We start from the raw sequence: 15,228 nt of genomic DNA, 5'->3' as shown, positions 1-15,228 counted from the left end.
CTTATAGAATCCATACTAAGTAGCTCTACTGAGGCATTAGGCTTTACACTTGAATTATTGGAAAATTCCACTTGAAGGGTCTTAGAGATAAGTTAATTGTATACAAAAAAAAATTACATTTATTGGATTAATACTTAATATCCTAAAAAGCCCAGACCAGTGAATTTTTTAAAAAATGTTTTTTTTTTTAGTTCAAAGTGAATCTAGAGAAGGTAAAACAGACTCTAGAGAGCGAAAACGCGGATCTGGTGAAGGAAGTCAAGAATCTTCACGCCACTAAACAAGATTCAGAACAGAAGCGCAAGAGATTAGAAGGACAAGTATCTGAACTTCAGGTCCGAGTCTCCGATAGTGAAAAGATCAAGGCTGAACTGGCAGAAAAGTTACAGAAGTTACAGGTAAAGCTGATATTCCTCTTGTTAGGTGTTTGTTTTATATTTACTTTTTATGTATTTACTTTGTATTATTTTAATTTGTTTGTATCTTTTGTTTCTTTGTTTCTTTTTTAGGCTGAATTGGATGGAGTTTCTGGAGCGTTGGGATCCACAGAAAGCAGATCTATTAAACTCACCAAAGATTTATCTACAGTGCAGTCACAGCTGCAAGACACCCAGGTACTTGGCATCACTTTTTATGTCCATCTTTTAAAAAAGATCCACTTTCAGACTTCAAAATGCACAAGCGATGGGGATAGGTGCACTCTTATGCTAGCCAGAATGGCAGAAAAGAAAAATATATTGCCATGTGGCTAATAGGAGTCATCAATAAAAATACTTGATATGTAGATGTGAGTCCGGTGTATTCATGAGTTAAATGCTGCCCAAATCATCAATTATTAGGTATAATGAATACCTCGTTTTCTTTGTGAACCCACTTAACTCATCTATTTTGTCACCTGTATTACAGGAGTTACTACAGGAAGAGACTCGACAGAAGCTAAACTTGAGTTCTAGAGTAAAACAATTGGAAGATGAGAAAAATAACCTCTTAGAAAACCTCGAGGAAGAAGAGGCAGCCAAGGGCCAGCTCAGCCGGCAGATTCAGGCCTTGCAACAACAGGTAACACCTGCTCGTTGTAGTATAGTGTATACTCCGCTCTCTACCGCAGAGGTGTCTGTGTACAGGGTGATAGACCTCCTGTTATTCTTCCCAGCTACTGGAATCCAGGAAAAGGATGGAGGAGCACGGAGGGGCAGTGGAGAACTTGGAAGATGCCAAAAAGAAATTAGCCAAGGAGTTCGAGCTTCTGCAACAACGTATGGATGAGAAGCATCAAGTCAATGACAAGCTGGAAAAGACCAAGAACCGTCTGCAACAAGAACTGGACGACCTTCTGGTGGATCTGGATCATCAGAGGCAAATTGTCTCAAATCTGGAAAAGAAACAGAAAAAGTTTGACCAGGTAAATTCAAGTTGTAATGCGCATCTAGAGGGACATCCCCTTTAAATGTTTACTTTAAAAAAACGCTATTCATGGTTACATGTTCTGCAATCTTTAAATTCATTGAACTTGTTGGGAATAATCTCAGCAATAATCCACTAAATCTGTACATTCTGGATTCTCATAAATCATGGGCCGAGTGGTTCTATTATACGAACATTCATAACGGATTTCAAACAATTTTACACTGTATTTCTCAGATGTTGGCAGAAGAGAAGAACATATCAGCACGCTACGCCGAGGAGAGAGATAGGGCAGAAGCAGAGGCTCGGGAGAAGGAGACCAAGGCTCTTTCCCTAAGTCGGGCGCTGGAGGAAGCTCTCGATTTCAAGGATGAACTCGACAGACAGAACAAGTTGCTGCGAGCGGAAATGGATGACCTGATCAGTTCCAAGGACGATGTTGGCAAGAATGTAAGAATACCTGTCTATACTGTTAATAGTACATAGTCCCTGGTCTTAGAGATGTTGAGAGGTTAAAATTAGTACTTTTCAAACAACGTCATATAGAGAAATACACTCCATGCCAAATTCAGGTAGACCCATATGAAGGTGTCTGGTCACCCAGTCCAGAAGAATCTCAGTGCATCTCCCAAGAATAGTAGAATCCTTCACAAATTCCCACCACCCATTGGCCGATAGGACTATGCCCCATCTTCTGCCTCAATGTTTTTGACTCTCTTGAAAACATTCAGGGTAACTAATAAAAATTTCAAATGGCAGGTTCACGAACTGGAGAGAGCTAAGAGAGCCCTGGAGCAACAAGTCCAAGAAATGAAGACCCAGATCGAAGAACTAGAGGATGAACTTCAGGCCATTGAAGATGGAAAACTCCGTCTGGAAGTCAACATGCAAGCCATGAAAGCTCAGTTTGACAGGGATCTCCAAAACCGTGATGACTCCAATGATGAGAAGAAGAAGCTCCTGATTAAGCAGGTAAATTATATCTACACATTATATCTGTTTTTCTTCCCCCTGTTGCGTACAACTACCTTTATATACAAATGACTTTGATTAATTCTTCTAGGTGCGAGATCTAGAGGTAGAACTGGATGAAGAACGCAAGCAGAAGGCACAGATCTTAGCAGGCAAGAAGAAACTGGAGATGGACCTTCAGGACATGGAAAGTCAAATTGATGCTGCCAACAAAGGACGAGAAGAAGCAGTGAAGCAACTGAAGAAACTACAGGTAACTAAAGACACATTTCACTTGTACGATCATAACTTAGGATGTACAATCATATCAGAGATTCTTAGGTTGCTCATATATATGGTATAAGACATTGAATATCCAGCAGACTTATATACTCCATTGACTATGGATACATGTAGTTGATGTTCAATGTGACTTGTGTTACAGCTCCAGTTGAAAGAAGTTTGGCGTGAAGTGGAGGAGACCCGGTCATCCCGGGAGGAAATGTTCATCCAATCTAAGGAGAACGAGAAGAGACTGAAGAGCTTAGAAGCAGAACTTCTCCAGCTACAAGAGGTTTGTCACTTGTGAAAACATGTAAGCAATCAGAACATTAGGTGCATTGCTGAGTTTACATTTGCATTGGCGGCTCTTTTAGGGTCCTCCATCCTGACCGAAAGAGTTCTTATCTGGCAAAATGATGGAAATGCCCTAAGAAGGTCCCAGAAAGGGACATGTTCTTTGCAATATGGCAAGATTGACAAGTAATATATTGCCTTATAGGACTTGGCGGCTGCAGAGAGGGCAAAGAGACAAGCCCAGCAGGAAAGAGACGACCTGGCGGATGAACTGGCTAATGGTGTCAGCGGCAAGTATGTGTCTGAATATCACCTTACACATGGTTACATACTGTCCAGTCATACACCGCTCTTAGCTTCTCAGTATAATTGCATATGCAATATCCATAGATTATAAATAATATATCTTGTTTTTAGTTTCACAGCATTTCAGCGCTTTACTGCTACAAATCTGTAGTGATGTGATACGTTTTCTTCATTGACAGATCAGCCCTGCTGGACGAGAAGCGGGCACTGGAAGCCAGGATCGCCCAGCTGGAGGAGGAGCTGGACGAGGAGCAGAGCAATATGGAGCTTCTGAACGATAGATATAGGAAGTATACAATTCAGGTAAGAAAATAATGTAACACACCTATTGGTTTCATTCCTCGCATCATACAGATCACTGGACGAACCTAGCAAACCAGGCAACCTATATACAAGTGGTGACTGCTGCAAAGGGACACTGACTTTACAATGGTGAACCTTCATCAGGTGTACAAGGTTGATGGATACCCTACGTGATTATATTGTATTGGTGGATGTTGACCAGTTGAGTGTAGGAACATCAACCTCGAGCGTGAAACTGTGTACAAGAAGAACAACAAGAAGAATTACAGCGCCTTGCGAAAGTATTCCTCCCCCTTGAACTTTTCTACCTTTTTCCATATTCAGGCTTCAAAGATATAAAATTGTCATTTTTTTGGTGAAGAATCAACAACAAGTGGGATACAATTGTTAAGTGGAATGAAATTTATTGGATATTTAAAACTTTTGTAAAAAATAATGAACTGAAATGTGGGGCGTGCAATGTTATTCGGCCCCTTTACTTAAAGTGCAGCAAACTCACCCCAGAAGTTCAGTCTCTGATCCCTGAATATAATCCCCCTGTGTGTAATCAAGTCTCTGTATAATTCCACCTGCTCTGTGACAGTCTCAGGGACACACCAGGCAGGTCCATGATACTGTTGTGGAGAAGTTTAAAGCAGGATTTGGATATAAAAAGATTTCACAAACTTTAAACATCCCAAGGAGCCCTGTGAAAGCGTCATATTGTAATGGAAGGAGTATCAGACCACTGCACATCTAAACTTTCATCTTAAACAAGGAGAAGACTGATCAGAGATGCAGCCAAAAGGCCCATGATCAATCTGGATGAACTGCAGAGACCTACAGCTGAGGTGGGAGAGTCTGTCCATAGGACAGCAATCAGTCACACGCTGCACAAATCTGCCCTTTATGGAAGAGCGGCAAGAAGAAGCCATTTATCACATATATCTATAAAAAGTCTTGCCACAAGCCACCAAACGAGGGAGGAGGTGCTCTGGTCAGATGAAAACAAAATCAAACTTTTTCGCCACAATGCCAATTGATATGTTTGGCATAAACGCAACACAGCTCATCCCCCTGAGCACACCATCCCCACTGTCACACATGGTGGGGGCACCATCCCCACTGTCACACATGGTGGGGCACCATCCCCACTGTCACACATGGTGGGGGCACCATCCCCACTGTCACACATGGTGGGGGCACCATCCTCACTGTCACACATGGTGGGGGCACCATCCCCACTGTCACACATGATGGGGCACCATCCCCACTGTCACACATGGTGGGGGCACCATCCCCACTGTCACACATGGTGGAGGCACCATCCCCACTGTCACACATGGTGGGGGCACCATCCCCACTGTCACACATGGTGGGGCACCATCCCCACTGTCACACATGGTGGGGGCACCATCCCCACTGTCACACATGGTGGGGCACCATCCCCACTGTCACACATGGTGGGGGCACCATCCGCACTGTCACACATGATGGGGCACCATCCCCACTGTCACACATGGTGGGGGCACCATCCCCACTGTCACACATGGTGGGGGCACCATCCTCCCTGTCACACATGGTGGGGGCACCATCCCCACTGTCGCACATGGTGGGGGCACCATCCCCACTGTCACATTTGGTGGGGGCACCATCCCCACTGTCTCTTGATGTGCAAAACTGATAGAGACCTGATACCCCCTGTCAGCTGTAATCGTAGCAAAAGGTGGCGCTATAATTCATTAACTTAAGGGGGCGAATAATATTGCACGCCCCACTTTTCAGTTTATTATTTTTTTTAACAAATTTTTAAATATTAAATTCACTTCACAATTGTGTCCCACTTGTTATTGATTCTTCACCAATAAATTACAATTTTATATGTTTATGTTTGAAGCCTGAAAAGTGGCAAAAGGTTGAAAAATTCAAGGGGGGCGAATACTTTCACAAGGCGCTGTATAATTGATAAGACGATTATGATTTATACAGTGAGTGAACTAGATCTGTCACCTGATGAATCCTGCCCGCCATTCCCTTTAATTGGTTATGTTTGCATTGATTTTCAATGATCACAACACCCTGGCATGTACCCAGCTACAGTTCTCGATGCTTCCAACAGGTGGAGACAATGACCACCGAACTGGCGGCGGAGAGGAGCTTCTCGCAGAAGGCAGAGAACGCACGTCAGCAGCTCGAGAGACAAAACAAGGAGCTCAAAGTCAAATTAAATGAGATGGATTCCACCATCAGGTCAAAATACAAGATTGCCATTCAGTCCCTGGAGTCTAAGATCGCTCAGCTGGAGGAGCAAATGGAACAAGAGTCAAAGTAAGTGACCTGTTGCGAGTAGTAACCCACTCAGCATCAATGCATGATTGTACATATTAATAATAATGGTAAAGCTTTATCTGTATAGCGTAGCGCTGTTATCAAGCTGATGTGCCTTATATTACACTTAACAATGGCATTATACTATAATCTGAAAATTGGAATAAAATTCCATAATAGTGTCAGCAATGTACAGCAAAATCGGCTAAAGTGTGTTAAAAACTCTCTCTTTTTTGGCATAAGCTAATCCAATAAAATTTGCAAAGTGAGACTAGATAGTCTTATACTACATGTCTACATTATGTATAAATCATCAGGGAGCGGGTCCTGGCAAACAAACTGGTGCGACGTGCCGAGAAGAGGCTGAAGGAGGTCCTCTTACAGGTAGAGGAGGAGAGGAGGAACGCCGACCAGTTCAAGGATCAGGTGCGTCCAAGTTAATTCTTCTTTATCACTACGAATTTGGATAAAAGAGACAAAAATTTCTTTGGCACTTTTTTCTCAAAGACAAATCTCCAGTCTGTCTCTGATGAAGTGATGTGGTTCTGTTCTAGCTGGAGAAGGCCCACATCCGCATGAAGCAGCTGAAACGTCAGCTGGAGGAGGCTGAGGAAGAGGCGTCAAGAGCGAACTCCAACCGCCGCCGCCTGCAACGGGAACTGGAAGACGTGACCGAGTCTGCGGAGTCCATGAACCGAGAGGTGACAACACTAAGGAGCCGGCTAAGGTAAGATGGAGTCTTCATATGCCAAGGTGAACGTATAGTGAGAGTGGTCTTCTGACATCTTCTTGATGAGGGGTCTGTTCACTCGGACCATATCAGACAAAGAGGTGGAGATGTTCTAAGACTGGCCAGCCTTCGTTGTCGTCCCCCCGCCATTACAACAAACGCTGGATCCACTAAGAGGCTTCAGCTACCTCTTAGTAAATCCAACATGGCAGTACACAGCTCTCTTCCGCTTTCTGCAAGGTTTGGACTAAAAAAGCAGGACAACGGATAAGGTTTAGTACATCAGAAAGCCTAATTCGTTGGCACCATCAGTCAATCACCGATGGCTGTTCAATCATCAACACTTTTGTATACATACTGCATATAAAATCTAAGCTTTTCATTCGGGACAAGCGACACGGAGCACATTGCTCATGAAATCACTGGACTCATTAACTATACGTTCAGTCTCCTAGTAAGGCTACATTCACACACATGTATGGGGGACGTATATACGGCCCATGTACGTCCCCCATACACTTCTATGGGCTCACGGCCCTGTACGGGAGCGGTACGGTGCCCCTCCGTACCCCGGGAAAAGATAGGACATGTCATATCTTTACCCATATTACGGCGCTGTGCGCCATAACTTCCTATGGAGAGGGGCGGGGGTAAGCGCCGCTCACCTCCTCCTCCTCTCCCCGCGCTACCGTGAGCCCGCCGTGCTACGGTGCGGCAGGCTCACGGCAGTGTGAATGTAGCCTAAAATTGTGTCTGCAGTGTAAGGCATGGGGATCACAAAGAAAGAATATGACCTGATAATGTGTGAACAGGTAATGTAAAGGGCCAGAGAGCGGATGCTAAAATCCCAGTCTATGGGGGGACAGGTGTATATTAGTGATTGTGGGGTTCTATATATAACACAGTAGCTGGTGATAAATGTATCATGTGTTTCCTCTAATGATCATTATTCCGTCTTTGTAGTATCCAGAGGCCACAGATTCTCTAAATCTGGTTCCTGTAACGTAATTTCTATTCTCTTTTTTTTCTTTTTGTGTCTTACCAATCTTTGCTATTCTTCCGATAACAGCAAATTAGAGCGGCAGCAACGCAAGTACGTGTATGTGCATGACCCCGTGTGAGAGTTACTCTGCTTTGTCTGCTGCACTTCCCTACAGATCTCTCCGGTCACAGCGCCCTGTTATATCTATGCCGTGCACCCAGCTCTTATCTTTACCTATATTCCCGCTTAGCTGCTGTATATCACAAAACCCACAAAATTGAGGAGGTAAAGGGCTCACAATGCGGGTCATAGTCTGCAAATCTTTTTTCAGTACAATTTCGTACAAGAATTTTGGGACATGGATTTATTCCCCTGGTAGCGTTACCACTGGTGGAGAATACAGCGACCATGAGCTGATACATGTAGTGCTTTCAAGGCTCCAACCTTCCGTTATATAATTTTAAGGATACATTCCTGATTTTTAATTTGATCAGTCAAAACTAGAAATTTGCCTTTACATGACATATATGAATAATCAATATGCCCCGCTTTACTCACATACCACCTCTGCTCCTTCTCCCAAGAAATTCTTACTCTACCCAATAATATTATTCTTCATCAAAGCTTCTTAGTCACTTTATCCCTAGGACATTGGGGCAGATTTATCAAGCTGCCTAAGGACACATTCACACGATGTATGCCCGCTGTACTGTAGCGCCGCTCAACCCCGCCCCTCTCCATAGCGATATATTAACCCCGCCCCTCTCCAGTGCTCATGAATATTTTAAAGGGGAACTGTGATTGTTTACCACAGGCAATTAAGAACATTCTTACTTTTAGACAGCTTAATAAATCTGCCACATTGTATTTAGGGGAAATATATGCATCACTTGACCTCTGCCATTTCCTTTGCAGGAAGTAAAGGGTAAAAACTGATGTGACATCTTGTTAGGAGAGGGGGTTGTGGCCTTTGAAGTTTCATATTCTTGGCATGGAGAGAGTATTGGGAAACGATGTGCAGTTATGTGACCGACTTACACAGTGATGCAATAGAGCACATCTAAAACAGGTTGTTGGGCCATGTATAATACTTAAAAACAGGCTAAAATAATAAACCAAGTGACACTGACCAATCCCCAATGACTCTGTCCTGATGCGTTACAGATTCCTCAGTGTTTTCTGCTTCTTTGTCACAGGAAATGCTGCTTAGCCAATCACTGTTTGAGATGGGTCATTCCCTCGCCCTGTGATTGGCTGATCAGTCACTTCCTGTGTTTCAAGAGGGAACAGGAAGCACAGACTGACGTGTGATCGGTGAAGCATCAAAACGGGGGAGTGGGGGGGATATAATAAAGGTGAATAAAACTTGTTTTACTATTTTTTTACTCTGCTTAGAGGAACCCCAATCCCTCAAATTTACTTTCCAAAGACAGGATAACAGAGTGTTGTAACAATAGTGTACTGGAGTATTGAATAATGTGCACCTGTAATATGACCCTACAAGTACTAGAATAGTTATCATTATCATTAGCCCTAGTAGTATATAACACAGCGCTCCTGCATCTCTCCCCGGAATATTAATGGATCAGACCGGTTCTCCGTCGGGCTGAGATCCAGCATTTGCGGTGCCTTGTGATGCCAAGCCGCCTAGTGACAGAAAAGATGCAATCCTTCTTCATGTTTATCATATATAAAAGCCCCAAGTTATGTCTTCTATGTTTTATCCTTTTACCATTACAGAATTTTTCATAATAAAGTGAATTTTCGGCCCAAATTTTCACATTCTGTAAGAGAGAGATTGCATTTTTTTTGGTCTGTGACTAATCCTTTGCGGTGCTTTTGATGTGACGTGTTTTCGGTAACTGACTGGGTTTCCATTCTGTTTATTTGCTACTTTGCCCTTTAATCTCTGGCATGTTTTGGCTGCGTCTCCTCGTGCTGGGACAACCCCCTTTTATGACTGAAAGCCCTGTGTCTCTCCATAGATGTGTGCACAGCAAAAGAAAATAGAAACCTGTCCAAATTTATTACAGGCCAGGTGCTCGGGGCGGCCGGGATCACAAAGGATTCCCTGTCTGACAGGCAGAGATGTTATGGCCACTGACAGCAATAGCAGGACCCCTGCCGGGCCGCGCTATTAATGAGGACTAGCCGCGTACAGACATCTCTGTGTCTAAACCTGCTGAGCTATCAGTGCCCCATGGTGCGCCAGGACCCGCGATATATAATCACATATGGTGGAGGGAGAAATGTGTAATACATTCCAGGAACGTTTAGTAATATCAGTGTCTTTTATCTATCAATAGTCCCGCAATGGGTTCTGATGCTCTTGTGTCTGGCGTCTAAGCCCAATTTCCTAGAGAGGCAAATAATCCTATAAATGATCTTACGTATCAGCACCTATTAGTTGATACAGCAGATTGTATCAAGTTTAGAATTTATCTCCCATCCACTGGATGGGATAAAAGTTTGTGCGACGATCAGAATGCGGGATCACAACACATATACATCCAAAAATGTTTTGCAGGTCTTGAACAGAAATGAGTTGACCCGACGTTCCTCTTAGGCTATAGGTTCAGCCTCGCGTCCCCTGCCCTGCGGCCAATTCGCCAATTATGTCTGGGTCGCACGGATGAACCTGAAGCCCAAATGTGAAAGTCGGATCGGGTCATCCCTAGTGTTGAATTATCCCCCCTAGTCTAGAGGAAGGACGTGGTGGGTTAGTGATGTCCTCTCGGTATCATTTGCACCTCAATTCACACAGAAGTTTTACCCCACGGTAGGGCAGGACACCGGCAACTATAGGCTCTTTGACATTTTTGAAGACCTTTAGAAACAAGGGGATTTAGGGGACAAATGAAGGTTTCTCTTCCCCATATAAATAGACCAGTACTTAAATAATACATTATAGTTGGGGGAACGATACAGATTTTAGATAAAGTCTCCAGAACTAATATAAGTATATACTAATATATATATATATATATACACTCATCGGCCACTTTATTAGGTACACCATGCTAGTAACGGGTTGGACCCCCTTTTGCCTTCAGAACTGCCTCAATTCTTCGTGGCATAGATACAACAAGGTGCTGGAAGCTCCTCAGAGATTTTGGTCCATATTGACATGATAGCATCACACAGTTGCCGCAGATTTGTCGGCTGCACATCCATGATGCGAATCTCCCGTTCCACCACATCCCAAAGATGCTCTATTGGATTGAGATCTGGTGACTGTGGAGGCCATTTGAGTCCAGTGAACTCATTGTCATGTTCAAGAAACCAGTCTGAGATGATTCCAGCTTTATGACATGGCGCATTATCCTGCTGAAAGTAGCCATCAGATGTTGGGTACATTGTGCTCATAAAGGGATGGACATGGTCAGCAACAATACTCAGGTAGGCTGTGGCGTTGCAACGATGCTCAATTGGTACCAAGGGGCCTAAAGAGTGCCAAGAAAATATTCACCACACATGACACCACCACCACCAGCCTGAACCGTTGATACAAGGCAGGATGGATCCATGCTTTCATGTTGTTGACACCAAATTCTGACCCTACCATCCGAATGTTGCAGCAGAAATCGAGACTCATCAGACCAGGCAACGTTTTTCCAATAGTCTACTGTCAACTTTCGATGAGCTTGTGCAAATTATAGCCTCAGTTTCCTGTTCTTAGCTGAAAGGAGTGGCACCCGGTGTGGTCTTCTGCTGCTGTAGCCCAACTGCCTCAAAGTTCGACGTACTGTGCGTTCAGAGATGCTCTTCTGCCTACCTTGGTTATAACGGGTGGCGATTTGAGTCACTGTTGCCTTTCTATCAGCTCGAACCAGTCTGCCCATTCTCCTCTGACCTCTGGCATCAACAAGGCATTTCCGCCCACAGAACTGCCGCTCACTGGATGTTTTTTCTTTTTCGGACCATTCTCTGTAAACCCTAGAGATGGTTGTGCGTGAAAATCCCAGTAGATCAGCAGTTTCTGAAATACTCAGAGCAGCCCTTCTGGCACCAACAACCATGCCACGTTCAAAGGCCTCAAATCACCTTTCTTCCCCATACTGATGCTCGGTTTGAACTGCAGGAGATTGTCTTGATCATTTCTGATTAGAAATTAAGTGTTAACAAGCAGTTGGATAGGTGTACCTAATAAAGTGGCCGGTGAGTGTATATATATATATATATAAACAGGCAGTCCCCGGGTTACGTATGAGATTCTGTAGGTTTGTTCTTAAGTTGCATTTGTCTGTAAGTTTGGAACTGTATATTTTGTACTTTATTATGATTGTATCCCCAGCCAAAAGTTTTTTGGTCTCTGTGACAATTGGATTTTAAAAATGTTGGGTTGTCATAAGAACCAGGATTATCAATAAAGCTTATTGTAGCCTAGGGCTAAAGTACAGTAAATTAGCAACATCCAGAGGTCCGTTTGTAACTATGGGTTGTCTGTAAGTCAGGTGTTCTTAAGTAGGGGACTACCTAGAAAATAATAAATGTAAAAAATATATATATATTATTAACATCACAGTATTTCTTATTATTCCATGACCATGGTAGTCCTGCTAACCTTATTGACCCCATCCTCCCTATGGTAAAAATTTATTTGGATAAAGATTCCCCTTACATTACTGTCCAGCGAGCCTGCCGATCATGGTGGGGGGTCACATGAAATTATTATGTATTTCGGAGTGGCCTAAATTGCGGAGGAAGGATTGGGAAAGCTGATTTTCATATGGCCGATCCTCATCTCTGGGAAGATAAGATCCCACTGGAGGTTACGTTTCCCATACCCTGGTACTCATCATGTTGTTCATGGTTTGGTCACCTAAAAACACAGATATTTTCCAAATTTCTAATTCATGACTTCTCAAATTGTTCTGTAAAGGTTCTTCTACGTCTCCATTATGTTTCGTTAACGACACGGACATAGACCACAGTCTATTTTTAGGTGATAATACACTTACATTCTAAAGACTGAAGATCCTGAAAATTGATGATTTTAACCTTAACCAACATTGGTACGGTTTAGAATTTAACAAGGATTTTGCAGCCAGCCAAATACAGGTCAATCCGTAAAGATGTCAGACATTTTTGTAAAGTTTTTGGCCAATGCATGATTAAGTTAAACCCCCCCTTTTATTTTGCTAGAGTGGTAAATTTAATATGTTCTAACCTTTTTGTATTATAGGAGGGCACCCCTTCAGTTTACCACCCGAACCATTCGACAGGTATACCACCTGGAAGCCGTTTCCGATGAGGAACCAGAGGCGAATAGTGGCGAGCCATCCACCAACCATCAGCAACAGCCGCAGCAGCAACCTCAGCCCGAGTGATGTCATGACGCTGATATAGGAAGGGGGGAGCTTCTAAGCCCACCCTAAGCCTAAACACAGACTCTTTAAACCGAAAAGAACTTGATGACACAACACTTAACATAGCTCATAGGTGCTCGACTCCTGAATGAGTGACTAAACACTCCATATGAGTGCACTTAATCCTTTGTTTCCTTATCTCAGCCATGATTTTTCACGGAGCACTTTATATGGGATTAACTCAAGTTTTTGGCAGGGTGCAAAAATACCCGTTTCTGGCATGTAGAGGAATTACAGTGGAATCACGAGAAGCAACCGGTTTGATATAATACATTCTCGGTTTAGTTAGGACCTGTAAAATCTTTAATAAAATTTTTCGGCTTTTCTTCAATGCAGCTACAACCAATTATACGATGTGAAGGCGACCACTATGTAATCTACCACCGTTATACATTGTTATATTCGAGATCACCATCATAAGACCTCACCATGATGTGTAATCCAAAGATTTCATCCAATCACTATTACAATAGATACCACCAGGCTTCAGCCCCGTGCTACAAACATGAAACATACCCCCAGCTCCCCTTGCTTTACTCAATGGTGTATAGAACATTTTATATGGTTATGTGATAGATTCTTTATCTTATTGCATCCCTATAGTAACCATTCCCAACGTGCATGTTGTATTATCTACTGCTCTTCTCTACGGTTATCCTCATATTTCGTCTTCAGTTCTTCTCGCTGCCTTGGATCCGGAATGTAATTTTGATTCTTCTCTGGTAATTTACGTTTCGACGTAGCCACTTATCGTGATACAGTCTTCCAACCTTATCATGTCTACGAATATACTTTGCATAATAACCCAAAACAGGAACCCCGATTTTCATGTGAATGTTGTTTGATCACCTAAAATGGGATTGGGATTCTATCTGCATTTCTTGTCCTTGTTCTAGAGCGGCCTAATATCAGTGCCTTAGAGATCATTGATATTTACCTTCCTCTAAATTCCCATGACGTTTAGTAAGGAACTTGGGCGTAAATCACAGTCATTCTTTGGGTGCTAATACACATTGGACTAAAGTTTGTGAAAATTCACAATTTCAACCATAAACAGCATTGGCAGGGTGGAATTTAATAAAAGGTATTTTAGCCATCTTCATCTAGATGGAAGTCAGCCATTTTTAAAGTTTAACAAAAAACAAGTGATCACTATACGTGGCTGCTACTTGCCTAGTGTAGTCGAAAATGTTTGGCCACTTTGATCTAAAATTTGTACGGAGGAGCAATCATTCAACCAAATTCTGTCTGACTTGAGTAGCCTCCTGCGTGTGTACATAGACGACTTGGCCACCACTCAACAGACGTCCAGTCATGATCCTACTACAAATGTCATAAATCCAAATAAGATCCATCTCCGACGGTGTGGCCAACGCTAGATCCATCAAATACACTGTAATATGCAGATCAGGCCTTAAACTCCCTCTACAAATGAAAAATCAAAGGTTGTGTTGAGGTTTTGGAAAAGGTTGGACCAGACTATTCATGTATGTCCGGTGTTCTTACCGTATGGAAAGTATCAATTCTACGGAATTAAGAAAACTGCTTCTCTAGATGTTCTAAGTCAGTGTTCCACCTACTAAATATCGGGTAGGGTTTTCAGTCAAACTCGACACCCATCTACAGATAGGTTTTTAGGGCTTCTACCCCTCAAAAATCTAGAGATGATTTTGATGGAACTTCCCGTTCTTACAGGGTAACTATCCTGCAGAGAGTCTAGAAGACTACCAAGACCAGCTTGATCTCAACAAGAAGAACCAGTATTCCTTGAGGTTTCCTTCTCAAAAGCTATAAAAATGAGACCATATGGATTATAGTCTGGGTTTTTTTCCGTCTAGTACAAGTAAATTTCACTAAGAGCAATGCAAACAATGCTCTTGAGAGTTTCATGGTCTGATATCCAAAGGTCACCATAGGTTATTCAGGAAACAGAGATGCACATCAGCCATTGCCGAAGGTCCTCTCAGAAGCCTATGATATGTAAATGATGTTTTCACAGGATTTTCAGGTTTATTTTGAAAAAAAAAAACTAAATAGTCTTATATTTTTCTGTTAAATCTCAAGATGTATTTTTAAGAAGGTTCTGGAAGTTTTTTTTGTGTCTTCTTTTTTTTTTTTTAATTAAACACAAGATAAGCAATTGGGCTAGAAATAAGTCAAAGGGCCAAACATCTCATTCGAATGTTCCCCTCCAAGAACAGATATGATACGGCGTTCATCTTCTCCGTTTGTCTCTCTGATGTGTACATTTTCTTTTAGGCTTTAAGTTGTATTTAGCAGCAAACTGACCTTGAACCTTT

The 15,228-nt window shown here is 42.7% G+C and overlaps 1 protein-coding gene across 10 annotated transcripts in view; it reads left to right on the top strand.

Annotated features, from left to right (window-relative positions):
• Positions 1-15,228, top strand: part of LOC140134828 (myosin-10-like) — a 98,494-nt gene extending 83,266 nt beyond the window's left edge. For 7 of the 10 annotated variants that reach the window (XM_072155498.1, XM_072155501.1, XM_072155499.1 and 4 more), the window contains 15 exons: positions 192-398; positions 510-614; positions 907-1,059; positions 1,154-1,402; positions 1,642-1,854; positions 2,164-2,376; positions 2,468-2,629; positions 2,801-2,929; positions 3,137-3,225; positions 3,417-3,540; positions 5,639-5,847; positions 6,165-6,273; positions 6,402-6,574; positions 7,647-7,670; positions 12,745-15,228. In XM_072155498.1, coding sequence (XP_072011599.1) covers positions 192-398; positions 510-614; positions 907-1,059; positions 1,154-1,402; positions 1,642-1,854; positions 2,164-2,376; positions 2,468-2,629; positions 2,801-2,929; positions 3,137-3,225; positions 3,417-3,540; positions 5,639-5,847; positions 6,165-6,273; positions 6,402-6,574; positions 7,647-7,670; positions 12,745-12,889 — 2,304 coding nt within the window. In that variant the 3' untranslated portion in view covers positions 12,890-15,228. The remainder of the gene's footprint in view (positions 1-191; positions 399-509; positions 615-906; positions 1,060-1,153; positions 1,403-1,641; positions 1,855-2,163; positions 2,377-2,467; positions 2,630-2,800; positions 2,930-3,136; positions 3,226-3,416; positions 3,541-5,638; positions 5,848-6,164; positions 6,274-6,401; positions 6,575-7,646; positions 7,671-12,744) is intronic. The other 3 variants (XM_072155507.1, XM_072155506.1, XM_072155500.1) reach the window with 1 other exon arrangement.

Source organism: Engystomops pustulosus, chromosome 6 (assembly GCF_040894005.1).
Source record: "Engystomops pustulosus chromosome 6, aEngPut4.maternal, whole genome shotgun sequence".
Classification (NCBI taxonomy): Eukaryota; Metazoa; Chordata; class Amphibia; order Anura; family Leptodactylidae; genus Engystomops; species Engystomops pustulosus.
Note: the sequence above shows the minus strand (reverse complement) of the source record. Positions and strands in the feature narration are given on the sequence as shown.